General features: G+C 43.7%; 1 protein-coding gene across 1 annotated transcript in view; it reads left to right on the top strand.

Annotated features, from left to right (window-relative positions):
• LOC144688569 (cadherin-4-like) overlaps positions 1–26,909 on the top strand; it is a 732,621-nt gene that overhangs the window by 606,654 nt on the left and 99,058 nt on the right. Inside the window, exons 6-7 of the mRNA XM_078555304.1 lie at positions 36–180; positions 8,798–8,970. Coding sequence (XP_078411430.1) covers positions 36–180; positions 8,798–8,970 — 318 coding nt within the window. The remainder of the gene's footprint in view (positions 1–35; positions 181–8,797; positions 8,971–26,909) is intronic.

Raw genomic sequence — 26,909 nt, 5'->3', positions numbered from 1 at the left:
TAGCTTTGACCATTTCTTGGCTTCTGTGTTTACAGCTGAGGGCACATGCAGTTGACATGAATGGAAACAAGGTGGAAAATCCAATTGACCTTTACATCAATGTTATTGATATGAATGACAACAGACCAGAGTTTGTGAACCACGTCTACAATGGGAGCGCGGCTGAAGGCTCAAAACCAGGTAAAAAGAGAAATGATTCATCAACAAAACTACATATTACAGCCCTTTGTATGATCAGTGACTGTCGACACAAAAACTTTAAATTCCATCTGTGCAGGTTAACACAATAATGTATTATTCCAGGCAGCACAGAATCATAGTGTTTTCTCTTGTGTTTGGGGTCTAGGTGGGGTTTCTTTAGGGCTTGTCTGTTTACCCCAAGAATGCTACCATAGACTGTTATTTGTAAAAAAACATTCTTATTTATTTACAGGTTTATGTACATCTCAACACCATACGCAAGGTTGTACTTCTGCTTCCCACCAGATCTCAGTTTCTTAGTCATGTGACATTGCATCATAGTTACATAAGTATCAGATGCTCCTGATAACTCTTTACTCTACAAATAGGGTTCAAGATCACAGCTGGCATTGCCAACTTGAGTTCTTTAGCTCAACCTTGGGTGGAAGAATATCAGTAATGTACATAACCACCTGGCAGTTATAGATCAACTTGGACAAAACTTGGAAATAGGCCATTATCTCTTCATTGGACCTGAATGTGTGACACAGAAGACCTTAAGCAATGAAGTACTTGAGAGGGAATAAAACTAAGCCAGTTTATATATTCCATGGCACTCTGAAACATATTGGGAAAAATTTTCCCCCCGTTGGTGGGGAGAAGTTCAGGAGCGGGTGCGTGCGGACGTGCCTCTGATCAGCGCCCCCAATTGGGGATGCGACACCATTTTACGTGGGCATGCGTGCGAAAGAGCGCACTCATCTCCCTGAGGCTAAGTGCTGCCTCAGTGAGATCAGCGCCGAATTTTAAAATAGTACATGTAAAGAAATGAAATTTCCCTGACATGTCCTCTCATGTGACACTATCACATGAGTTGGGACATGTCCATCACTTTTAAGTAAACTTTTATTAAATTCTTAAAAACCTACATGAAACCTCATCCCACCTGTGGATGAGGTTTCATGCTTTTTCTGAAGCCCGCTAGCCCGGCCTGCCCGCCAACCTTAAGGTTGGACGGGCAGGTCCATTAATTAGTCTAATTGCCTTTTAAATGGCCTCAATTGGCCGTTGACAGGCCGGTGGGTGCACAGCTGATTCAGCTGAGCCCCCGCCAACCTGAAAATTGAAATGACGCGGGGTGATATCGGGAGCTCCGCCTGATGTCATCCTGTGTCATTTTACGTGTCAGCGAGCGTGCCGCGCCTCCCGCTCGCCGAACTCACTATCCTGCCCATTATTTCTGCTTTATATTGCTGCAAGCAATACATTTCTAACACATTATTTACAGACTTTCAAAAACATTTTGACCTTGTTGCATGAAAATTTATGTTGTTCTGTTGTACTAGAAAGTATGTAAAACCCAGAAACAAATCATTTGGCCCAACGAGTCCGTACTGATATTAATGCTCCACATGAATCTTCTCCCACCCCTCTTCGTCTAACCCCATCAACATATCCTTCTATTGCTTTCTCCCTCATATGCTTATCTAGCTTACCCTTGAACGCATCTATGAAATTCATATCAATTACTCCCTATGATCATGACTTCCACATCCTATCCACGTTTTGGGTAAATTGGTTTCTTCTGAATTCTGTATTGACTTATTAGTCCAGTGTTATATTTGTGCTCCCTATTTTCTTGCAGAGATGCTGCCTTTTATGACTTTGGGACTGCAAATAGTTCCTTTCCTGATCAACTAACTGGAATAATGTTAGTTCACAAGGATTTGGCGCAATTTTGAGCAGTGATTAAAACATTGTTGCCAGTTTTTAGTTAGTTTTGTTAGAAAGGTTGAGTGAATAATCCATATGAAAACACTTGCTGCCCACCTCAGGTACAGAAATAAATTACACTAAAGGACTAATTATAACTCTGATCCAAATCCTAAACAGACCTCATCAAGAGCCATAAATCATGATATCACATTAGGCAAATCAATGTCTAGATTTGCCAAGAGCAGACTTCTCTTTTCCATTTGTTATATTTAGGGAACAGCTTGTGCAGTTCGAGAAAAGGATAAATTAGCTAATATAAGCAAATGTGTTTTTAATTGTTTGAAATGTACCTTTATAGGCTGACAAAACAGCTACTTCAGTGTTAAAATTGCAGTGAAATGTTTCATTTAAATTAAAGGTATTCAAATGTTGAAATTAAGCAGTCATTTTATTTATCTTAATAATATAAATTTAAATTTTACTCTCCCGGAATTTGATTGTGCTTCAATTCCATTTAAATGGCATGCAGCTTTCAAAAGGCTGATAAGCCAGACCTTGTTTAAAAAATGGATATTTTCTGGTTAAGAAGACTTGCATTTATTTAGTCGCATACAGTTAGTGCTTTAGGGGTTTAAAGCTTACCAGTGTAATAGGTTTACATATTATAAGCCTGGTGTTCCTTCAACATGACCTCACAGGCACAAACAGCATTAATTTGGTATATCCTGCTGTGGTATCACCATAGTAGTGTGCAGAGCCTCAAACTCTTGTTAAAGTAGGTGCTGCAAAATGAGCTGCATTTGTTACACTCATTATTATTTTGAAGCTGACTTGTGTTCTGCTTTATTTTGGAATATTTTATGGTATGTGATGGAAACTATCTCTTCCCTTACGGAGAACAATCTGAATTTGGTGGAAAAGAAAAACAGTGATACTGACTTGTGGGACGCATCATCTAGTTATTTCCTATTGAGCCATTAGTAAAATTCCCTTTTAAATATTCATGTACAATTAGTTACAAACAAAAGGGACTCCCTTTGGCCTTAACCGTTGAGAAATTGACATCAGGGAGGGGATGAGTGAACACTTTCATTTTGTACAGATTAATTGGTGCTCCCTAAAGCTATAAACACAGAACAACACATTGCCATCCAAGATGAATGTGAAAGACCATTCAGAAGCAAACTTGGCATTCTCTATAATTCTGATTACTTATATTACCTCCCATTTTCACCACCATTACAGCATTTTTCTCAATATGTTCTTCTTTTCTGGTTTATCCTTATGATGTAATATTTTACGTAATTTATCTCATTTGTTAAACTGATACACAGCCATGCTCCTTGTTTCTCTGGACTGTGGCTCTTCTCAAAGCTAAATCAAACAGGTTTGAAGCCTGGTGTCCAATGCCACAAGCTTAGCAATGTGCCAATCTTCACACAACCAAATCTAACCTTTCCCTTGATTTAATTAGTGTTTTATTTTAAATTGCAATTTCATAGAAACAAAGTGAGCCCAGAACCTTCTGAAAAATCAACCATTGAATTAGTAAGCAATAGTTAGTGGCCCTTTTACTGGTAAACTCTGAAAAATGAGGTCAGTTTATGTTTTGGTGAATCACTAAGGCCTGTCAAATATCTTGTATCTTTTTGGCTGTGTTTCTTTCAGTCAAATAAGGAGCACTGTTCCCATATTGAATGATATGCAATTTAACAACCACCAGAGTCACTCATCTTCAAGAGGACATGTTCAGACCTTGACACCTTGCTGCTAATATACATCTGAGAGTGGCTCTATCAATGACTTGGCAATCTAATAGTGTCACAGAAATTATGGAATTTCTCCTGTTCACTGCAATGAATGGCATATAATTCTGCAGTTTTTGAACTTAAATCATTATCCAAGTAAGAAACTTTAGTCCATTTTTAGGATTTAAAATAGAAACATCAGCAGTTCTAAGTTTAAAGCAATCACATATTGTATTTTAAAGGCATACACAGCTCATTTTCAGGGCGGAATCGTCCCAGATTTGCACAATGTGCGGTAGCAGGCGGAAAAAAGTTGTTTTACCCGCCAGCCACAATGGTGGGTTTTCGTGCCATATCGTCCCATTCCCTCCTCATTAATTATGCAGCCAGAGGAAACACGCCATCTTGCTGGCGGGTGGCCTCTGATTTGCCTGCCGCGCTGTTACCTCATCGCTTCTCACTGCAGCCACACGTACACTTCTCAATGCTTGCAGCCTATTACTGCTCCAGCAAAGACATGGCCCCAAAAGCCAAGAAGAGTGCAACCCCCCGATTCAGTGACACATCCCTGGGATACCTTCTGGATGCTGTAGAAGTCCACCATGATGTCCTTTGACCCCACTCTGGCTGCAGGAGGCCTATCAGTCACTCCAGATTGGGAGGCTGTGGCAGTGCTACACACAAGAGGTCGTCCATCCAGTGCAGAAAACAGATGGATGATCTCATCGGTGCCGCCAGGGTAAGTCAACCATCTTATCACTCTAAACTCTCACAAGGCACACTTACACATTCACTGGCATCTCTCTCACTACCAGCTCAAGGAACATCACCACTCACTCTCTCACACACACACTCACATCTCCATCTGGCCTCATCTCCTGGAGACTGCCTGCTCAGCCCTCATTATTTTGAGACCACTTGCACAGATCAACATGTGCCTCCACACACACCGTGGGATACTCCCTTCTCCAGTACAACCCTCGTCCTGCAGCCTCCTCCCTTGCCTGAGGGCACTTCTCCCCCTTCCCCAAGCAAGCCCTAGCCCTGCAGCTATTGAAAAGCCACCCCCATCTTACGGCTTGTCTGGTAGGTAGAGACCAGCCCATGATCTCCCATAAAAGTGATGTGGTGCCGCCTGCGAAGCCTGATGACTGCGAAGTCTGCCCGAAGCAAAGTAGGCAAAGAAACCTCGAAGTCCTGAGCAAAGTGCGGCTCGCCAGGCGCATGTCACTTATGTACAGTTATGAAACACATCAGTTTGCAATCATGTTGATGCGCCCGGATGATCCAGCATTGGGGTTGGGGGATGATTCTGGTGAGCAGGGCTTATAATGAGATCTAAAGTACTGAAATTAGGTTCCTGACGTTCAGCAGTAGGAAACATGGCCCGCCATTGACGGGTGCAGCGGACAATCTCAAGCTGGTTTTACCATGGCGTGAAACCAATTTTTGGCCTTCTAGCCACATTGTTCCCCCCCCCTCCTCCCCCCACACCACTCGCCATGACAGCTGACACCAATGGAGATGGTAAATTCCGGCCTCAGTCTTATAATTATGCCTTCAATGCACTACGTTACTTAATTGATATTCATTTTATCTTTATTAAATGCCTAAGACTTCAGACTGTAGATTTTCTTTTTAATATCTACAGATGGAACAGAATAGATTTTGTAAAACAGCAAGTTGTTATTGGAAATGGATTTGGAAAAATACTTTGCTGCTGCAAGCTACTGTGTCCAGGGTGAGCAGAAAAAGTGAGCTCCCAATCTCAATAGTGTCACCAGTGGAAGGTGCTCAGTGGAATGTCCTCAACAGGGACAGAGGCAAAATATTGAAAGCTCTGTTATGTCCTGTGCACCTATTGATAGTGGTTTCCTGGGCAACAATGGCAGAGGTCTGGGAGCTGGTTGGTACACAGTCCAATTAGTCCTGGAAGATAGAAACAAATAATTAAAAGAAAAATGTTTGTCACTTTTCTTAGGAAAGCATTAGTTTCTATTAAAGTATGCACCTTTCAGTATTTCAGAATGATTTTAAATAATAAATCATCAGATTGAATTTTAAAATATCAATGTAAGAGGTAAGTCGGAGAATCTGTACACTAACTGAATCAAAGGCCCAGGTTTTTGTCCCTGGGTTGGATGCGCAGAGTTGGGAAATGCCAGCCCAGTGGGCGAACCCGACCTTTAATAATGTTCACCCGCAGGTCCGATTTTTGGTCTTGGTGGGGTGGGTGGACTGAAATAGGATCCGGGTCGGGCGACTCTCCAACAAGTGCAGAGCCTGTCAGGTGCAGAGGTGGGCTGGGTGAAAGGCCTGCCTCTGTGCTCCGACACTGTGTTTAAATTAATAACCAAAAACAGCCTTCCAGCCCTCACCCACTCCCCACCGCCCCACACACTCTCTATGCCCCATCTATGCCAGCCTATGCCCTCCACCCACCCCCTTGGCCCCTCATATGCCCTATGCCAACCCATACTCTTCTATCCACCCTCCATGGCCTTTCATACCCCCATGTCAACCTAGTGCCAATTCATGTCAACTCATGCCCCCCACCCACGACACTTTGCCGTACCCCCTCCATGCTAACTTACCTAGTATCCTTGGACACTTCCTTGACAGTTTTCAAGCAAGGACAGCTCTTCAACAGTTCCAATGGGTTTGTGCATAAAAATGGAATAATCATGTTCACTTTTAACAATTTCAGAGGGTGCCTTACATCTCCCAGAGGGGTCCCAGGATCCTATCCAATACCTTACCTATCCAAAGAGGTACCCTAGATATCCAAATGAATCCACCAACTTCAGACCTCCTCTTATCTGTTCTAATCTGCACACTCTGGGTTTCACACTCCTGGCCTACCAAAATCTCACTTCAGTGGAGGCAGCTGGTGATTTAAATGGCCAGCAGCTTCCGCGAATCGCACATGCGCGAACCCCAGTCTGACTTCACTCTCACCCCCGCAAAGATGGGAAATGCCAGTTTCGTGGACAGGACTTGGAAAGTTCAGCCATTCCTGGGATTTTCGCCACAATGGAGAGCCTCTCTGTCATGGCACAAATCTGGACCAAAATGATTTTATTTCCAGCAAAATGTACTTGGGACTTGCAGGAACAAATGTGATATGGAGTCAGTGTTAAGTGAATGCCTCAAATTGCACTGCATAAATGTGTGCACATGCATTTTATTTTCTCCCTACTTTTTTGCTGTCCAATTTAATTGCCTTACAAACTCCTCTGAAGGCTTGGCAACATATTTGACTTGGAGAGATGTCGTCCCAATTCAGCTGTCCACACAACTACAGGCAAACAACTGGCAAAGTCAAAAGAAAGGAGAATGAATGTAGCCAGAGGGAAGAAATTGTCAGTGCCGTGCTGGTTTTTTCTGTAGAAGGATTAATACATTGCTAGGAGAGCTTATATGTGGATTTTGAAAACATATTAGCTGGAGATTAACCAGGACATTTTTTTTTGTCACCACCCTTTTCTATTTCTCAAATAGTGAAGAATTTGTGTGGTATCTATGGCATATCTTCCTGAGAAAATAATAACATGGGCTAATGCACTGATGCAACTTGGTACTTAAAATTCATATGAAAATTAAAAGGTTTAAATTTTTGGCCTCACTGATTTGAGTGGAAAGCCAATTATGAACTTGAATTAGTTTCATAATTGAATAGTGGTTTAAAGGGCTGTGAAATTAATACTTTAGGGGTACATTTGTACTTTTGTACTGATTTATATGAAGTAACAAGGTCAAAGTTGTTTGGTGTTTTAATAAACATTAGTAATAGTTTTGCAAACCTATTCAAACTCCTGATATCCACTTACAGCACTATAGCAGCGTGCATGAGTGATAAGGAAAGAACATCGATCAGATGATCTCTTGTAATTGTTGTATTGAAAAAAGTAAAATACTGCAATTATTTGATGCAATTGTCTTTTGCTGTGTTCTATTGAATTGCTTTGATTCATCAATTATATAGTCTTTAGTGCACAAATTGTAGTGTGCAGAATTGATGATAGAATAGAAAAGCAAACCTGACTGGAGCACTATTACTTTCTGATTCAATTAACCTAGAGCACGTTAATATAGACTAAGTGTGTTCTTACATACATAAGTAGCACCTTTCTTGGCTTCAGGATGTCCAAAGTACTTTAAAGCCCATGAAGTACTTTTGAAGTGTGATCATTGTTGTGCAAAACTAGGTCCCACAATTGGGCTACCAACTGAGCCAAGGGTGACATCAACTAATACTTTCTGTAATTCAAATTAAGTTTCTTCACTATGGAACTCTGTTAGGGATTTGACCAGTGGCCCCTAATCCACGATTGAATCCTGCGCTCTAAGAATGCTGTTAGGATTTGAAAACTGTTCTGTGAGTGATCTCTGTACAAATGGTTATGATCTAATCTTGAACCTTCTGCTTTAATCTGTTCTCTTCCCCCTATTCTATTGCAGAAGCTACTAGGTGTTGCTTTTGTTGCACTTCCAAAGAAAGTGATGCACATAATAATCTATTTGCCCTCAGACAATGACGTCTTGTGCTTAGAGCAAGGATAAGCAGCTTCGAGGTTTTCAGTGCTGGTATATGAAACAAATGCACTGTTCACGTTTTTTAGATGCTACTTCACACAATACGCCATTAGACAGCGTTTTTTTATTCAGGTAGAGACCTGAAACATTTCATAAATCTTTCTTACTTTCATTGTGTTTTCGGTGGCTCTATATAGCACATTTGAAAGAGATGAATTTTAGACCAAATCTATGGTCATTGCCACCTGGAGATTCCCAGAAGCACAAAAGAGAGTTTTGTCCTCTAAGTAGTTTTGTGCAGCTGGTAGCCATTCATCTTTTGAGGCTGAAATTACTGTTTGTTTTTACTGATTTCGTGGCAGGGTAGGTTGAAATCTCAAGCCTTACTGCAGTTAGCAAAAAATCAAATATTAAGCTGTAGATTTTATACAGTGCAAGGTTCGTTGATAATGCTACTTAATTAAAAAATGTAACTACAAACCCTAGAAACTGGATGCTAAAATGGTAAAGTTGTAAATGTTTAATGCAGTGGTTCAAAAATAGCAATTTATAATGAATGCTATACAGGTTTATCAATGGGGAAGAATTACTAGTGCTCATGTACTGTTTATTATTAGGTTCGTACGTAATGACAGTAACTGCCAATGATGCTGATGACCCAAGTACAGCCAATGGTATGGTGAGATATCGGATCTTGTCCCAGTCTCCAATCAGCCCATCACCAAACATGTTCACCATCAACAGTGAGAATGGGGATATTGTTACCGTAGCTGCTGGACTTGACCGAGAGGTAAGCGCTTTGGCTTTCTCTCATCTTTGAACATCAAAACATTTCAACATTGTAGTTTGATTGCTCATTTGGATTAGATATTTCTGGTACTCTAGTGTTCTACCTTTGACTTTGATGACTAGAATTTGAATTTATTCCAGAGAAACAGAATGAAAATATTTTCAATCTATCGTAGCAATATCTAGTTTCTCTTGCAATCAGCCCATAAAACAAATCTATACAATAACCAAGATGCAGTTTGGCATCAGCACTCCAAAGAGTTGGAGCTGAGTGCTGGGTGAACAATAAAATGATCAACCAACAGTGGAAAATGTGAAGTTCCAAGAAATGCCAACCCATTAGTATTCTATAGAATTCCACAGTTTGCAAATTAGTTACTTCATTTGTGTAAGTACATCTTTCTTAAAATATAAATTTGATTTTACATTATGTATCCCATTACTCTGGACATCCTGAAGTTTTCCACGTTCCGTGGAAAGCATGTAACAAGAAAAATATTCCGTTAAAAAAGGAGCTCCCTTTCTTTATACAATAATATCTAACTGTCACAGCATGTCAAGCAAAACATGTATGGGGAATGAATCTAAGCCAGGACAATTGCTTTTATGAATACTTTCATGAAGGTTATGTTTTCAGCCTTTGGTTAATACAAAATTACACAAGTGTTCATCAATTTTTTTGAATAGCAAACAACAATTTGATTTAAACAAATCTTCTGGAAAGGAAAGACCAAATGACTCCACCATGAACTCTCTTAATGTTGTGAATCAGAGGATGTGATTTGAATATAGCATGAGAATAATTTCCCCTGTGACCATCAATGGGAAAATGACTTTTGCTCTGTTGCACAATATATGATTCTTTAATGGGACCTTTTATTTCTAACACTAACTGCAGCAGCCAGTTAACTGGACTCAAGCAACAGCAGAAAATGCTCTTAGCGTGTCAGAAATGGCCAGTTGAATCGGTTTGTTGGTCGGGAAACATTGCCTGTTTAGGGTCCTTCATTGAATCAGCAAACCCTGGTGTTGTAAACTAGTATAAGTCGTAGAACTGATCAATTGATCAGAAGGGCTTGGTTTTAAGTTGCCTCCAATGATTTTACTCTCTAGGGGATAGGGATTTCCCTAATGGCAATGCAGAGAGAAGAAAGTTTATTTTGATCACTTTCTGGTCTGAAATAGGCACATGCCAGAAGCTTGGTCCCCACTGAAATTAAGCCTTACGTATATTGCTGATGAGCTGTTGACACCAAAGGCAAATTGCTGCTCCCGTGATGATAAAGTTGCACTGGCTAACTCCTCTAGCAGCCCTCTGGTCGGTCATGGGGAGGTGATTGAGGGATGGGGGGGGAGGTGATCAAGAGATGGGGGGAATATAATTGAGAGATAGGGGTAATGTGATCGAGAGATGGGGGAGGTGATGAAGAGATGGAGGGGAGGTGATCGGGTGAGGGGGTAGATAATCTAGGGAGATAATCGGGTGGGGTGGGGGCAAGTGGGTGGGGGGAAGGTGACTGGGAGAGGCGAGAGGTGATGGGGAGATGGGGAAGGTGGTCGGGGGGAGGAGATCGAGGAAGGGCACAGATGATTGGTGGGGGCGGTTAGTGTCGGGGAGAGCGGGGAGGTGATCAGGGGTTGGAGGTGGGTGATCAGGAGGTGGGTGGAGTCGATTGAGAAATCAAGAGATGCAGGGAGGAGATTGAGAGATGGAAGAGTCAATGTCATAAATGGGGGAGGCGATAAAGAGAGGGGGGAGGTAATCAGGATGGGGGGAAGTGATCGGGAGAGGTGGGAAGGTGATCAAGAGGTGAGGAGGTGATAGGGAGGGTGTGAGGTGATCAGGAGAGGGAAAGAGGTGATCTGGAGAGGTGGAGAGGTGATCGGGAGAGTGAGGTGATCGGGAGAGGGGAAGAGGTGATTGGAAGAGGTGGGGAGATGATGGGGAGTGGGGAATATGATCAGGAGTGGGGGGGGAGATGATTAGAGGGCAGGTGATTGGGAGAGGGGAGGTGATCAGGAGGGTTGGGAGTTAATCGGGAGTTGTGTAGGTGAACGGGAAAGTGGGGGTTTGACAAGGTGATCAATTCCATTGCCTGGTACTTGTGTGGCATGAATGCTACTTGCCACTTATCAGCCCAAGCCTGAATGATGTCCAGATCTTGTTGAATGCAGGCATGGATTGCCTTATTATCTGCGAAGTTATGAATGGGATTGAAAACTGCATAATCATCAGCAATAATTTGATCTCATGGTGAAGTGAAGGTAATTAATGAAAGAGCCAAAAGATGGTTCGGCGTAGGAGATTGTTTTGAGACTCTAATGGTTGTCTGTGCTTGAGGCTTGGCTGAGAGCCCAGACAACCTTCAGAGTAGTAAAACACCTGAGCCCCAAAGAAAACATTGTTTGATTGACAGCACAAGCTCCCTGATCTCAACTGTCAATTTCACAGTACTTGTTTGCACAATGTTAATGGTTTCTAAGATTTGTAGTTTTTGTTATTGATACTTTAATGGAACTGGATGATTGAGACTTTATTCAGCTTGGAGTGAAATGATTTTTTTTCAACATAGGAGCAAGTTATAAATGAATTATTTTTTAAAAAACACACCCTACTGTCACTATAGGGTTCATTGGTTCTAGACAGTGTACAGTGGCTCAATGGGCATGGAAGTGCCAAGCTTGACTTGGGGCCATAGGGGGTAGTTGGAAGTGCAGAGTTTGGCATAGGCACATGAGTGAACACGAGGGGTGGGTGAAAGTGCAAAACTTAGTATAGGGGACATGAGGAGGAGGCCCTTTTGAACTTAGCTTTTAAAAGTTCCCCTCGTGCAGACCAAGGTTCATGACTCCTCTGAGGGGCCGTGAACCATGACTCTTTAAAAATCTGGCCCGACTCCATGAAAATTACGGAGCAGTAGGACATACCTATCTCTGCAATGGAGCCAGTTGCAGGCTTTTGACAGGAACCAGTCTGCACCCTTTAAAGGCACTTCCGAAAACCAGACTGCCTGGGAAGGGGATCTGGAACCCTGGATAATCCTGACTCGGTGAAAATCCAGGCCAAGGTATACTCCCATGAAGCAGAAAGGGTGGGAAAACAAATCCAGAGCTCCCTGGATGACAAAAGAGATCGAGGTTAAGATGACAAAGGAAAAGTGTACTTATGAGAGATGTCAGGTGGACACTACGACTGAGAACCAGGCTGAATGTAAAAGGTTCAGCGGGGAAGTGGATAGGAAAAAAGAGAAGCAAGGAGAGAGTATGAAAAGAGACAAGCAGCTAATATAAAAGTATCCCAAAGTCTTCTGCAGGCATATAAATAGCAAAAGGATGGTAAAAGGAGGAATGGGGCCCATTAGGAAGCAAAAAGGGGATTAACACTTGGAGGCAGGGGGCAAGGCTGAGGTATTAAATTAATACTTTGCGTCTGTCTTTATCAAGGAAGAAAATGCTGCCCAGGCCATGGTGAAAGGGGATGTAGTTCAGCCACTTTTGAGAATTTAAAATTGATAAGGAGGAAGCATTGGATAGGATGCCTGTACTTAAAGTTAATAAGGCACCAGGACTGGATCCAGGGAGCTCTGGATTTGTTTTCCCTCCCTTTCTACTTCATGAGACTATACCTTGGCCTGGATTTTCACTGAGTCAGCATTACTCAGGATTTCCGACCCCCTTCCAGGGCTGTCTGATTTCCTGACTGAGGGAAGCGAGGGTGGAAATTGCGGAGGCACTGGCCATAATTTTCCAGTCTTCCTTAGACACAGAGGTGGTTCTAGAGGACTGGAGAATTGCAAATATTACAGCCTTGTTCAAAAAAAGGTGTAAAGATAAGCCTAGCAAGTACAGGCCAGTCAGTTTAACTTTGGCGCTGGAAACAATAATTGTAGAACAAAAGTCTAGAAACAATAATTCAGGACAAAATTAATAGTCACTTAGACAATTAAGGTAAGCCAGCATTAATTTGTTATGGCAAAATTGTGTTTAATTAACTTGCTGGATGTTTTTTCATGAAATAATAATGAGGGTTGATCAGGGTAATGCTATTGATGTCATGTACATATAGTTCCAGAAGGATATTTTCTGGACTTGCTCTTCCTGATATATATTAATAATCTAGACCTTAATCACAAGTTCAAAACTTGTGGATGATGAAATGTGGAATAATTTTGAACTGTGAGGAGGATAGTATAGAACTTCTAAAGGACATGGACAGGCAGGTGGGATGAGCAGACAATGGCAGATGAAATTTAATGCAGAAACATGTGAAGTGATTCATTTTGGTAGGGATTTTATATTTATTGCAGAGAGACAAAATAAAGGGTACAATTCTAAAGCAGGTGCAGGAGAAGAGGGACCTGTGTGTATATGCCCATAAACCATTGAAGATGGCAGGACAGGTTGAGGGTGTTGTGTTTTTATGATATAAAGGTACTAATCACTCATAAGGGATTGGGTAAACACATTGTGGGTTCATTTATTTAGACTAGGCACAGAAGAACATTTATACGCAGGTAGAAAGCTTGGAGAAATAAGAACTGTGCTGTATTCTGCTCACAGGCAAAAGTAAAACTAAAACTGGATCACATGACACACTTCCCTAACGCTAATGGTATCATGCTACTATCCTTTAAAGGCATACTGCAACATCACCTTTTCTTTTTAAAGATACTTTTCCTCCCTTCCAAAGAAGTATAACTATTTACAACACATGTTCATGTTCAGTTACCATTACATAAATGTGTAGGTCTGATGAATCTATGAGTCTCCAAAGCATAGAGGTAATCTGCTGGTAGGCCCAGATGTTGTTATGGTAACCTTGTCTGCAGGTGTCTTTAATTGCTCACAGTGATGTGTGGGGTTGTCATTCTTGGATGTTGTTCCTGGTTGCATTTAGGATCTTGTCCTTGATACAATAGGGCTGGACAGTGGCTGAGGAGTGGGAATGGATCTGATTTTTCCTTGTTTACACCTCCCATTGAGCCTTTTGTGTGTAATGACTTCATAGGACTTGGTTCTGAACAAACCCTTCTCACCTTGGCTGGTTGCCATGTACCTTCTGTGGGATCCTTGATACGAACTGGTTGTTCTGACTATAAATTTGGCAATTCTGTACCCACGTTTTTATTCACAGAGATAAAAGCAAAGAACTGCGAATGCTGGAAATCCAAAACAAAAACAGAAACAGAAATACCTGGAAAAACTCAGCAGGTCTGGCAGCATCGGTGGAGACGAGCACAGTTGACGTTTCGAGTCCTCACGACCCTTCAACAGAACTAAGTAAAAATAGGAAAGGGGTGAAATATAAACTGGTTCAAGGTGGGGGGGGGGGTGGTTGTTGGGACAAGAAGTCAGTAATAGGTGGAGATAACCAAGAGATGTCACAGACAAAAGGCAAAGAGGTGTTGAGGGTGGTGATATTATCTAAAGGAATGTGCTAATTAAGGGTAGAAAGCAGGACAAACAAGGTACAGGTAGCTCTAGTGAGGGTGGGGTGGGGTGAAGGAATATTAAAAAGGCTAAAAGGTAGAGATAAAACAATGGGTGGAAATACATTTAAAAATAATGGAAATAGGTGGGAAAAGAAAAATCTATATAAATTATTGGAAAAAACAAAAAGGAGGGGGAAGAAATGGAAAGGGGATGGGGATGGAGGAGAGAGTTCATGATCTAAAATTGTTGAACTCAATATTCAGTCCGGAAGGCTGTAAAGTGCCTAGTGGGAAGATGAGGTGCTGTTCCTCCAGTTTGCGTTGAGCTTCACTGGAACAATGCAGCAAGCCAAGGACAGACATGTGGGCATGAGAGCAGGGTGGAGTGTTGAAATGGCAAGCGACAGGGTGGTCTGGGTAATGCTTGCGGACAGACCGAAGGTGTTCTGCAAAGCAGTCACCCAGTCTGCGTTTGGTCTCTCCAATGTAGAGGAAATCGCATTGGGAGCAACGAATGCAGTAGACTAAGTTGAGGGAAGTGCAAGTGAAATGCTGCTTCACTTGAAAGGAGTGTTTGGGCCCTTGGACGGCGAGGAGAGAGGAAGTGAAGGGGCAGGTGTTGCATCTTCTGCGGTTGCATGGAAGGTGCCGTGGGAGGGGGTTGAGGAGTAAGGGGTGATGGAGGAGTGGACCAGGGTGTCTCGGAGGGAACGAACCCTACGGAATGCCGCCGGGGGGGTGAAGGGAAGATATGTTTGGTGGTGGCATCATGCTGGAGTTGGCGGAAATGGCGGAGAATGATCCTTTTAATGCAGAGGCTGGTGGGGTGATAAGTAAGGACAAGGGGGACCCTATCATGTTTCTGGGAGGGAGGAGAAGCCGTGAGGGCGGATGCGTGGGAGATGGGCCGGACACGGTTGAGGGCTCTGTCAACCACTGTGGGTGGAAAACCTCGGTTAAGGAAGAAGGAGAACATGTCAGAGGAACTGTTTTTGAAAATGGCATCATCAGAACATATGCGACAGAGGCGAAGGAACTGAGAGAATGGGATGGAGTCCTTACAGGAAGCTGTAGTCGAGGTAGCTGTGGGAGTCGGTAGGCTTGTAATGGATATTGGTGGACAGTCTATCACCAGAAATTGAGACAGAGAGGTCAAGGAAGGGAAGGGAAGTGTCAGAGATGGACCATGTGAAAATGATGGAGGGGTGGAAATTGGAGGCAAAATTAATAAATTTTTTTTGGGACCTGGAAAAATTTATTAATTTTGCTTCCAATCTCCACCCCTCCATCATTTTCACATGGTCCATCTCTGACATTTCCCTTCCCTTCCTTGACCTCTGTCTCAATTTCTGGTGATAGATTGTCCACCAATATCCTTTACAAGCCTACCGACTCCCACAGCTACCTCGACTACAGCTCCTCACACCCCGTTTCCTGTAAGGACTCCATCCCATTCTCTCAGTTCCTTCGCCTCCGTCACACCTGTTCTGATGATGCCACTTTCAAAAACAGTTCATCTGACATGTCCTCCTTCTCCCTTAACCGAGGTTTTCCACCCACGGTGGTTGACAGGGCCCTCAACCGTGTCCGGCCCATCTCCCGCGCATCCGCCCTCACGCCTTCTCCTCCCTCCCAGAAACATGATAGGGTCCCCCTTGTCCTCACTTATCACCCCACCAGCCTCTGCATTAAAAGGATCATCCTCCACCATTTCCGCCAACTCCAGCATGATGCCACCACCAAACACATCTTCCCTTCACCCCCCCTGGCAGCATTCCGTAGGGATCGTTCCCTCCGAGACACCCTGGTCCACTCCTCCATCACCCCTTACTCCTCAACCCCCTCCCACGGCACGTTCCCATGCAACCACAGAAGATGCAACACCTGCCCCTTCACTTCCTCTCTCCTCACCGTCCAAGGGCCCAAACACTCCTTTCAAGTGAAGCAGCATTTCACTTGCACTTCCCTCAACTTAGTCTACTGCATTTGTTGCTCCCAATGTGGTTTCCTCTACATTGGAGAGACCAAACGCGGACTGGGTGACCGCTTTGCAGAACACCTTCGGTCTGTACACAAGCATTACCCAGACCACCCTGTCGCTTGCCATTTCAACACTCCACCCTGCTCTCGTGCCCACGTGTCTGTCCTTGGCTTGCTGCATTGTTCCAGTGAAGCTCAACACAAACTGGAGGAACAGCACCTCATCTTCCCACTAGGCACTTTATAGCCTTCCGGACTGAATATTGAGTTCAACAATTTTAGATCGTGAACTCTCTCCTCCATCCCCATCCCCTTTCCATTTCTTCCCCCTCCTTTTTGTTTTTTTCCAATAATTTATATAGATTTTTCTTTTCCCACCTATTTCCATTATTTTTATATGTATTTCCACCCATTGTTTTATCTCTACCTTTTAGCCTTTTTAATATTCCTTACACCCCACCCTCACTAGAGCTACCTGTACCTTGTTTGTCCTTCTTTCTACCCTTAATTAGCACATTCTTTTAGATAATATCACCACCTTCAACACCTCTTTGTCCTTATGTCTGTGACATCTCTTGGTTATCTCCACCTATTAGTGGCTTCTTGTCCCAACAACCACCCCGCCCCCCCCCCCTCCGAACCAGCTTATATTTCACCCCTTTCCTATTTTTACTTAGTTCTGTTGAAGGGTCGTGAGGACTCAAAACGTCAACTGTGCTCTTCTCCGCCGATGCTTCCGGACCTGTTGAGTTTTTCCAGGTATTTCTGTTTCTGTTTTTGTCCCACATTTTTATTGTACACATTTGTCATCTTCTCTTGCAGTTTTAAAAGTTGCTTTCCAGTTTTTGGGAGAGTAAAATGGGTAAGAGGAGGTAGATAGGTACGCACTGATCTGCTAAACATGAGCTCTGTTGATAGTGGAATAGTTGCACTTAAAGGTGTCACTCTCAGATTGCAATGTGTGGATCTTGCTTGGTCTGTCTACATTCGAGAATTAAAGATTTCACCTTGCGAATCATTCATTCAACTAGGTGATTAGATCTTGGGTTATGAGGAGAGGTAGTGTGATTGATATTCCAATTCTTACACATATCCTGAAATGCCTTACCAATAAATTGTGGACTGTTATCCATAACGATCTCTCTAGGCACACCAATAAGCCCAAAATAGCACTTAGAGTGTGCGTGATGGTTGTGCTGGACATATTGTGCAATTGTCGAATAATGGGATACTTGGTAAAGTAGCTGACAATGACAGTTAAGTCAGTGCCAAGGACATGGAAGAGGTCGGATGCGATTTTGGACCAAAGATGGGTAGGAATTTCATGTGGAATCAGTGGTTCTTTGTGCTGACTTGGCTTATGCTCTTGACATGCCTCACACTTCTTGACAACGACTTCAATGTCATTGTTCATTCCTGGCCAATAGACTATCTCTCTTGCGAGACTTCTCATCTGATTTATGCCCATATGTGAGTGATGAAGTTGTTGAAGAATATCAAATCACAAAGATTCCAATATGATGACCTGCCTGCCTTTTAAAATGTCTCCCTGGGAGATGCCTAGCTTGTACCAGTAAGGCCAAAACGGTCTCATGTATTCATGAACATGTTGGATTGAATGAGGCCATCCTTTGATGATGGGTTTTCTACAGTTTCTGCAATGTGGAATCTTTCACCATTTCTTCTTGTAGCTGTTGGCATTTGCATTGCGCAAAATGTACCAGATCAGTTGACGACTTGCATTCTCCTGTAAGCGTAACGTTGAGCTCCCTTGAAACTTCCAATTTTGTTGAAATTCCTGGATGTTTTGACGTTAGGTCGTTCTGAGGTGATAAGAGTTGTTTCTGAGGTTGATCTGCTGTATGAGGTCTGACTGATTCCATGGATTATCACTAGTGTGAGGTCACGACATGCCGGTAGACCTGCAATCACTGAGCCTTTAGTCTCCATGACGTGGAACATCTGTGACTCCCAGGAGGATTGATTGTTCTTGTACTCCAGGAGTATGGATCCTACAGAAGGAATTAGTGAGCTGTCGTACACTGAAATTTGCACAGTAGTATGTTTTCCCATGGTTTTCCATGTCTGTGGACGCATGTCCTATAGAATTTGCAGGAGTTGGCAATTGCCCCGGGTCAATCTTGGCCCATAACGAATAGTTGCCAACTTTCTTAGGACAGGTAATTTGAGCCTTGGCAAACACCTCAGATGGTGTGACAGTGTCTATGTTTTCCCCGAGATTGATGGTGTGAAACCTGTGTTCACCGCTCTTTGTCACGTCATGCACATCATCGTCATTTTCAGGCTTATCGATCACCTGTGGTGCATGTTTCTGACGGGATACTGGATGGTCATTCTTACTGCTTGAAGATACTGGTTGTGTACAGTCTGTTTGGACCAGTGCACGGCTCTTTGTAGCTGCAACAGCGTTTGCTCTGGTGCACTACCGCTGCCAATGGCCCTTTCTGCCACAAGCCTTGTAGAATTGCTGGAAAGCTGGGCATTTCTTTGATGAATGCAGAAGGCCACAACTTCCACATGTCTTGCTAGTTTTAGGTGTGTTAGCGAATGTGTCAACAATCGGGGTTGTGCTTAGGATCTGTAAGCTTCATCGACTAGCAAGGATCGCTTCATACTTAGGTCCATCCTTGGGTAGCCCTTCAATGCTATACGTTTTGGACTTGTATAGCAGATCTTTCTGGAATGTTTCCAGGGGAGTGGATGCAATCACCAGCTCAACAATTCTGTCTGCTAGCTGTGCATTTGAAAAATCACAGTACATACCCTTTTCTCTGCATCTGCTGACAAAGTAGTCTATGGATTCTACAGACTGTTGTTGACATGACTTGAGCTCTAGTCAATGAATATGGAAGTTTAGCCTGTTTCTGAATTGAAGGTCCTTATCTTTTGGGGATCCTTTTGCTCTTCGACTGTTAATCCTGATGTGTTTAGCCTGTGTAGGCCTTCATTTCCAGTTGCTAGGTGAATTTTTATGTCTTGCTTGTCTGGTTCAGACACACCTGAATCAAGAAACCATAGCTCTGTTTGCTGTTTAAACATTTTGAATACGGACAGTAGGTCAGCTACATCCCAATTCAAACTGGGGAATTTTGTGGACATTTTGACAATGTCCCTTTGACTTTCCTCCCTTGTTTTATTCAATTTATTATTCATCAACTCCTGAAGCCACCGATTATAATTGTAACCATACCTGGCCCAATTTTTATGATGGCTTTATTTGTATTTTTTTGTTTGACTCTACCTTGCTCATTATCAATCCGGCCCAAACCCTGGTCACTCACCTTTCCCAATTGAGCTAACCCAGTGCTGCTCCTCTTGACGTTCTGTCCCTCTCACTGAACTTACAGGCCAAGTGCTGCAATCTCACCACAAGAGATCTGTCTGCTTGCCAGCTCTTTATTTATGCACTGTGAAGTCTGTCTTCAAGCCTTTTCTGTGCAGTCAGCACACTGCGATTTCAACACTCTCCAATGCTGCAAACTCATCTAACCAAAACATCGAGGGTCATCTTATGCCATGTAGCACGATCTAAGGCTGTTTACCATGTCGCATCTGTAATTAATCTTGCTGCCATGTTGTTTGACTACCAGTGAACACCATGTCATGTTTTTATAATGACATAAAGGCACCAATCATTCGTGAGGGATTGGGTAAACGCATTGTGGGTTTATTTATTTAGATTAGGCACGTAAGAACATTCATACAAAAGCTTGAAGACATCAGAGCTGTGCTGTGTTCTACTCACAAACAAAAGTGAAACTTAAACTAGATCACATGACACAGTTCCCTTTTAGTGATGTCATGCTATTATCCCTTAAAGGCATATTACAACAGAGGGAGTGGTTAATAAAGCATACAGCATCCTAGATGCCAGTGAATGTGTGATGGGCTTGTGATATGTGAGTTTAGAGTGATGAGATGGTTGCCTTACCCTGGCGGCATAGGTGAGATCATTCATCCTCTTTCTGCACTGGATGGCAAACCTCTGGCGTGCAGCATTGGCACTCACCACCACTGCCACAGCCTCCCAAGCCAGTGTGGTGATACTGATGGGCCTCCTGCATCCTTAGCAGCGGGTAGTGGACATCACAGTGGGCTTAACGGTGTCCAGAAGGTGTCCCAGGGATGCGTCACTGAATCTGTTTCTATCCCACTGCGCCTCTCCTTTTGAGTGCACACTAATCATTCAGTACTTTGTTTTCTTGCCACAAATGTAGCTCCTAATAAGAGAAAAGAGACTCATTGGTCAGGATCCGTTGTTGATCTCCTGCTTTCGCTTCCGGCTTTCTGACTTGGCAGTCCTCAAGTGTAGATGAAACCTTCCTGAAACCTGTGAGTTGTGGATAGATGGTATCATCTGCCTCTTCTCATAAGATGACCAAAGGAGAAAAAAACAGTGTTCCAATAGGCAAAGTGGCAATAATACGTGCTTCAATACTTCCTCTTATGTTTCTCCTCTTCCCTGCTATGGCAGATTTACCTTCATCCCAACATGAAGATTGGGTCTTTGACATAGGTAGTAATTTTAAAAAAGCATTTAATACCACAGCGAAATTTTAAAAATTATCAAATTAAACATGCCAAGCTTTTGGTATTAATGTGCTCAGAAGGGGCTGGGATTTCATTTTTTTGTTAAAGTAAACAGATGTTGACGCAAGTGGTTTTGTGGTTATGACTATTCTAATGTTTGTTTCAGCACCATGATGTGTGAGCTGAAACCTTAACTATAAATCTGACCAACCAATCACAGTTGTCATTTCTCTGCACTTGTTGACATTCCAAGGGTTAAAATTAGAGTGAGACGGTCATGCACAGTAATTTTTCAAAATGAACATAGAATTTTAAAAAGCAAAAGGACACTGAAACAGGTAATACACACTGAAATAATGCATGAAGTTTTAAATGAATGTGATCATATTTTGGCCTTCCACACCAGGTTACATAAAATCAGTTGTTGAGTACTGTGTCATTCATCCAAGTGAATCACTGTGAAGTAACGATAATCATATGCTGGATCACGCACTTTGCTTTAGGAATTAAGACTTCAAATCATTCAGACTGTTTTTTTCAGATAAAATGCAGTTCCATCATTTCAATTAAGAGACAAACGTTAGCACATTCGTCTATGCAAATGAAAGGTTTTAAAATGAGGATAAAAATTTTGCAATTATCGAACAGTACTTTACAATCTACAGTAGGATTTTGTCATGAGTTTATGAATAAATAAGCTGCAATGCAATAATGGATCATTGAATCTAGATTGCAAGGTGTGTTAAAGCCAGGACATGAATGTCAAAGTTCTTGGTCAAGGAAAACAAAGGCACTTAATGCAAGGTTATGAGAAAGCAATGCATCACTTTGATATCCAGACAGAGGTTTAGATTAAGGTGTATGGTAAGGGTACAAGAGAATCAAAGAACATATGAAAGGGCAAGTGCTTACAAGAAATCTTCTACCCTGTTTCTAGTCCAAGATAGCTTCCCTATGGATTTGCTAAATCCCCTGTGTTCCAGGAGCATTCACCTCAAAAAAAGGGCACTGAGCCACAATTCTATCGCCTTCATCAGGAACAAAAGATAGCTTTCCTTCTGTGTGTGCAGTTTCAAATGTCAAATTACAATGGTGACTGCTAATTTACCAGACAAAGTCAAAGCTCTTTGAACGTGTAGATATATTGACTCTATGATTCCTTGGGGAACCATGATTATGATCTAAAAATGTGGCTGAGGACATACTGCATTTCAGTCCAAGCACCAAATTTGGGTACAATAGGGCTTATTAGATAACATGAAGTACCACTCAATAAATATCCATAGTTTTTTTTTTTGGTTATCACATATGTGGCATTTAAAAGACAAGTCACGAGGTATTGAAAAGGTTTGTACACTGCAGCATAAGCAAACAAAGAGAAACAGGTATGTACATATCCAAGGCAGAGGTTAATAGCCTGTTGATTTTGGTGGAAGTTCAGCATTCACCAAGAGGAGATGCTGTTTTCTTAATAGGTTCCAGCTCTTCACACATTTAATTATAAAGGGTGCAAACAATCTTTGCAATGGGTATAGTTTGTTTCAGTGGAGATCGCCATGGGCAGAATTTTTTGCTGAGCAGGCGGGTGCAGCCCAACCTGCTCAGCGTAAAATAGCATGTGATGACGTTGGGTGAACGGCCTGACGTCATCGTGCACTCGCGCGATATTTCAGTCGGCGGGCAGGCGCGGGAGCCCTCCATCAATTACGGGGCTAGTTAAGGCCATTAAAAAGGCAATTAAGGTGGATTTTACGTTACCCGTGCAATTTCGTGTTCGTCGCACAGGCGGGCGGGCAGCCAACGTTTTGCAAAACCTCATCCAAGGGAGGAATAAGAATGGTCAGCAGCATTGCCAGTGTGAGTGGTGAGGAGCTTTGGAGATAGTTTGCTGCTGGTTGCTTATTGGTACTTGGCCACTTCATCTCTGTTCGGGGCTTCCTTGTTATCATTCCCAGGTTTCATTTCAGGACTTATTGGTGGTGTCTCTAAGACCCCCGAAGGATTCAGACCATGTGGACCCTTCCAGGTATCAGGCAGCCTTCTGTTACCCTGGTAATTGGGATTGTGGTCTCTGCTGGTTGCACCTCCTCTGAGGAAGAAGAGAGAGGGAGAGGAGGCCAGGTATCCCTGTGCAGCTTCTGGGGGAGGGACCTGAGGAGGAGAGCTGCAGGCACAAGGGGTCAACAGCAAGTCCAAGGCAGAAGGGGCCACGGAAGATGCCACTATCCTGCTGCCAGGGTTTACAGGCGGCAATGCAGCTATCTCAGTATGTCTGAGGTGCAATGCTGATGAAGGCTCCACCTTTCAAGGGAGACAGTGACCTCCATTTGTCAGATGATTGGGCCTGAGATCAACTCCGACTGTGTGGGTGGACACCCCATGCCAGTGGCTCTGAAGGTAACAGTGGCCCTCAACTTCTATGCCTCCAGCTCTTTCCAGGACTCAGTGGGGGATCTGTGTGGAATCTCCCAATCAGCTGCCCACAGTTGCATCAAGCTGCTGAAAGAAGCTCTGTTCAGGCGGGAACAGACCTTTATTCTTTATGGTATGGATGAGGCCAGCCAGGCTGAGTGAGCCAGAGGCTTTGCAGCGATTGCTGGGTTCCCCCGCGTCCAGGGTGCCATCGACTGCACACATGTGGCCATCAAGGTGCCAGTGAGTCAGCCGGGTGCCTTCGTCAACAGGAAGGGCTTCCACTCCAGATAGTGTGTGACCACAGAATGCACATTCTGCAAGTCGGTGCAAAGTACCCCAGGCAGCTCCCATGATGCTTACATCCTGAGACACTCCCAGGTGCTGAGGCTTTGCAGTGCTCCAGCTCGACTGGATGGATGGCTGCTGGGTGACAAAGATTATCCATTGAAAAGGTGGCTTATGACGCTTCTCCGCCACCCAAGAACAGAAGCAGAGCAGCGTTACAATAGGAGTCATGCCTCCAAAAGGGCGATGATCGGGTGGACCATAGGTCTGCTGACGATGCGCTTCTTATGCCTGGATCGTTCAGGGGGAGCACTACAATACCCCCCAGAGCGGGTGTCACTGATAATGGTTGCATGCTGCGCTCTCCACAATCTGGCACTGGCAAGGGAGTCCCACAGGAGGAAGAGGATCTTGACACAGCTGCACAGGCCAAGGATGATGAATCTAATAGTGAGTCAGAAGAGGAGCATGGTGAGGAGAACGCTGAGGGCATGGAGGCAACCTCGGTGACCTCCAAGGAGGTAGTGACAACTTGATCCAACGCTCCTTCAGCTAGGCTACCAAAGATCTGCTTCCAACACCAGGGCTGCCACCTCCATCCCGGATGTCTGAAATGACCCTTTCATTTGCGCCCAAAGCCCACTCAATGCCTGTGCAATAAAGTCTCCAGCCACTCATGTCCAGCATTACATACTGGCGTACCCTGCACCGGAAAGAATAAAGGTGAAGCATACTCAGGCCATCAGAACTAAAGCAAATCTAATGTTATTGTCACAATGAATGCATAATGACATTACCATTACCCTTGTTGATGCCCACACCACCAGACATATAAACCAGACATAAATGAACAGAAAATCACCCATGAACTGTCCCTCTTGTTCTCATGATACCTTTAACTTACATTTCCAAGCGCTACATCTTGGTGCTCCCTCCTCGCTGGCAGTGGCATTGGAGACAGCCTGCTGACTCTGCTGTCTTGTTGGCCTTGGCAGTCGTCCTCTGGCCATCGGAGTCTGTGCTGGCCCCACCTGGGAGGGAGCAGCCAGTGCCATGGCTGGCACCTCCCCAGTCATCGCAGTCTCATCAGATACGACAGTCACCGGCGGAGGGGCGGAGGTGCTGCTGCCGTCATCCAGAGCACCCTGAGAGGACCTCACAGAGACGACAAGCAGCTCGTGTGCCAACGTGAGGTGGCTCTGGACCTCCCTGCTCACCATTGATGGACCTAGCTGGGATACTGGATGCATCATCCATCTCCCACATTGGCACTGACCACCTGAGGTCATTGCCTGTGTGAGGGCTTGCAGATGTGAGTGCATCCCCAGGGGCCCCTGGTTCTGTTCCCCATGCCCATCATTCTACCTTGCATGCCCGTCTGTTTGCACCCCCCCCCCCACCCCCCCCCCCCCCACCCCGCATCCTCCATGTACGGTATGAACTATGGAACCAATGTGGCAAATAAGAACAATACTTTAATACACTTAAAAATAGAACACCCATTCAAAAATCTGGGTTGCAAAATATTGCTGCTCTTACACCCTATAAAGGTATCCATCAGACAGAGCCATTATAGTATCAGTAATAGATGCTTTACCCCGCTTCACACCTCTTAGTCTTGCCCAAATAAGCATAGACATATTAAAAAGAAACATTCAAAGAAAAATTAGCTTATTTTAACCTCATAAAGATGTCAATCAATCAAAGCAAAAACTCCACATCCACCTATGAAAGAGGACCCCTGATGTGCTAATTCATCAGAGAGTCTTGGAGCTTAACCAGGCATTCATAATCAGGCCATCTGCAAATATATCAACAGAAACAGATAGCATGGAAGATGCCTGGGACCATGGATGGGGCATAGGGGGCATGGGTAAGACCTTATAAACATACCTTTCGAATGGTTCCTAAATCCAGACTATGGTTCACAATTCCACTGAATGTCCTTGAACTATGTGTTCTCAAGAAGCTAGCCGAACTCCATGAAAATTGTGGGAGGGGTGGGGTATGAGCTGCGTACCCCTACAATGGAAGGTTAGGAGTGCAAGGTGTGGGTTTGCTACCTGCACTCTTATCCCACGCTGGCAAAAATTATTGGCACCAGGAATGGGAGTAGGAATCCCAGAATTGCGTCCCATGTGCCATTTAAAAAAGGGCTCCAGAGTCGGCCTGACTCTGCAAAAGTCTAGTCCTGAGCTAATGTAAACTAAAAGTACAGGTCATGGAAGGCATATGAAGTCCTGGCCTTGAACTGAGGACATAAAACCCAGACCATTGTAATGCGAAGTTAGAGAAGATCGGGAGTTGGCTACTGAGCTTGCCACTGCGTCTTTGACAGCATCTCCCAAATGTAAAACATTTACCACCAAAAAGGACAAGGCTATTGGGAACACACCGTCTGAAATTTCCCCTCCAGGTCACACACCGTCTTGACTTGGAAATATATTATTGTTCCTTCAGTGTTGCTGGATCAAAATCCTGAAATGCCCTCTTTAACAGGACTGTGAGAGTACTTCACTAAATGGATTGCAGTAGTTCACGAAGGTGGCTCACCACCAACCTCTCAAGGTGCCCTGCATGATTATCAGCAGATGCACTGATAGATATCTTGCCCTTCTAATCAGTGAACTATCTACTGGTAAAGTGTCTCACGTTGGCAGCTCACCAAGCTAATTGTAATTAGGGCTTGTCACAAGAATGTTATGGGTTCCAGCAAACTCCTCTGGGCATAGCTGCACATCCACCCTACCAGGCAGCAAAATCACATTGTGAGAGATCCTTTCCACAGGAAGGCTGCAGAAAGTACCATGTAGCACTGTGTGCAATCTAAATCCAGTCTATCTGGAATGGATTTATAAGGTGTTGAAGCATTTCATTGGAGCTACTTTCATTAACTTATTATAATTTGATATTCTGAGTGTGTGTATGCTCTTGTACTTGTCCCTCCTCAGGGCAGAGGGAATGGATTCTGAGATTCAGCTGGAAGGAAGTAAAGCCTCCAAGACAGGGTCTTTGGGCAAAGGATTGGCTCCTTTGACATGTCTGAGCATCAGTGCCTCAGCAGGCTCAGGTTTTCATAACAGGTAACTGCTGACATCTGTAGCCTCCTGGAACAAGACATCCTTCCCAGTGGAGCAGGCAGGCATGCATTGCCAATGGCCAACAAGGTGCCCGTCACTGGAGGGCTACACCCACCGCCTAGATCTCTGCTCCTCATAAAGTGCTCTCCTCTCCTGGAAGGAGAGAACGCAGAGAGGTATGCGTGTTCTTAAAGACT

This window comes from Cetorhinus maximus, chromosome 13 (genome assembly GCF_964194155.1).
Source record: "Cetorhinus maximus chromosome 13, sCetMax3.hap1.1, whole genome shotgun sequence".
NCBI lineage: Eukaryota > Metazoa > Chordata > Chondrichthyes > Lamniformes > Cetorhinidae > Cetorhinus > Cetorhinus maximus.
This window is presented reverse-complemented; position numbering and strand designations above follow the sequence as displayed.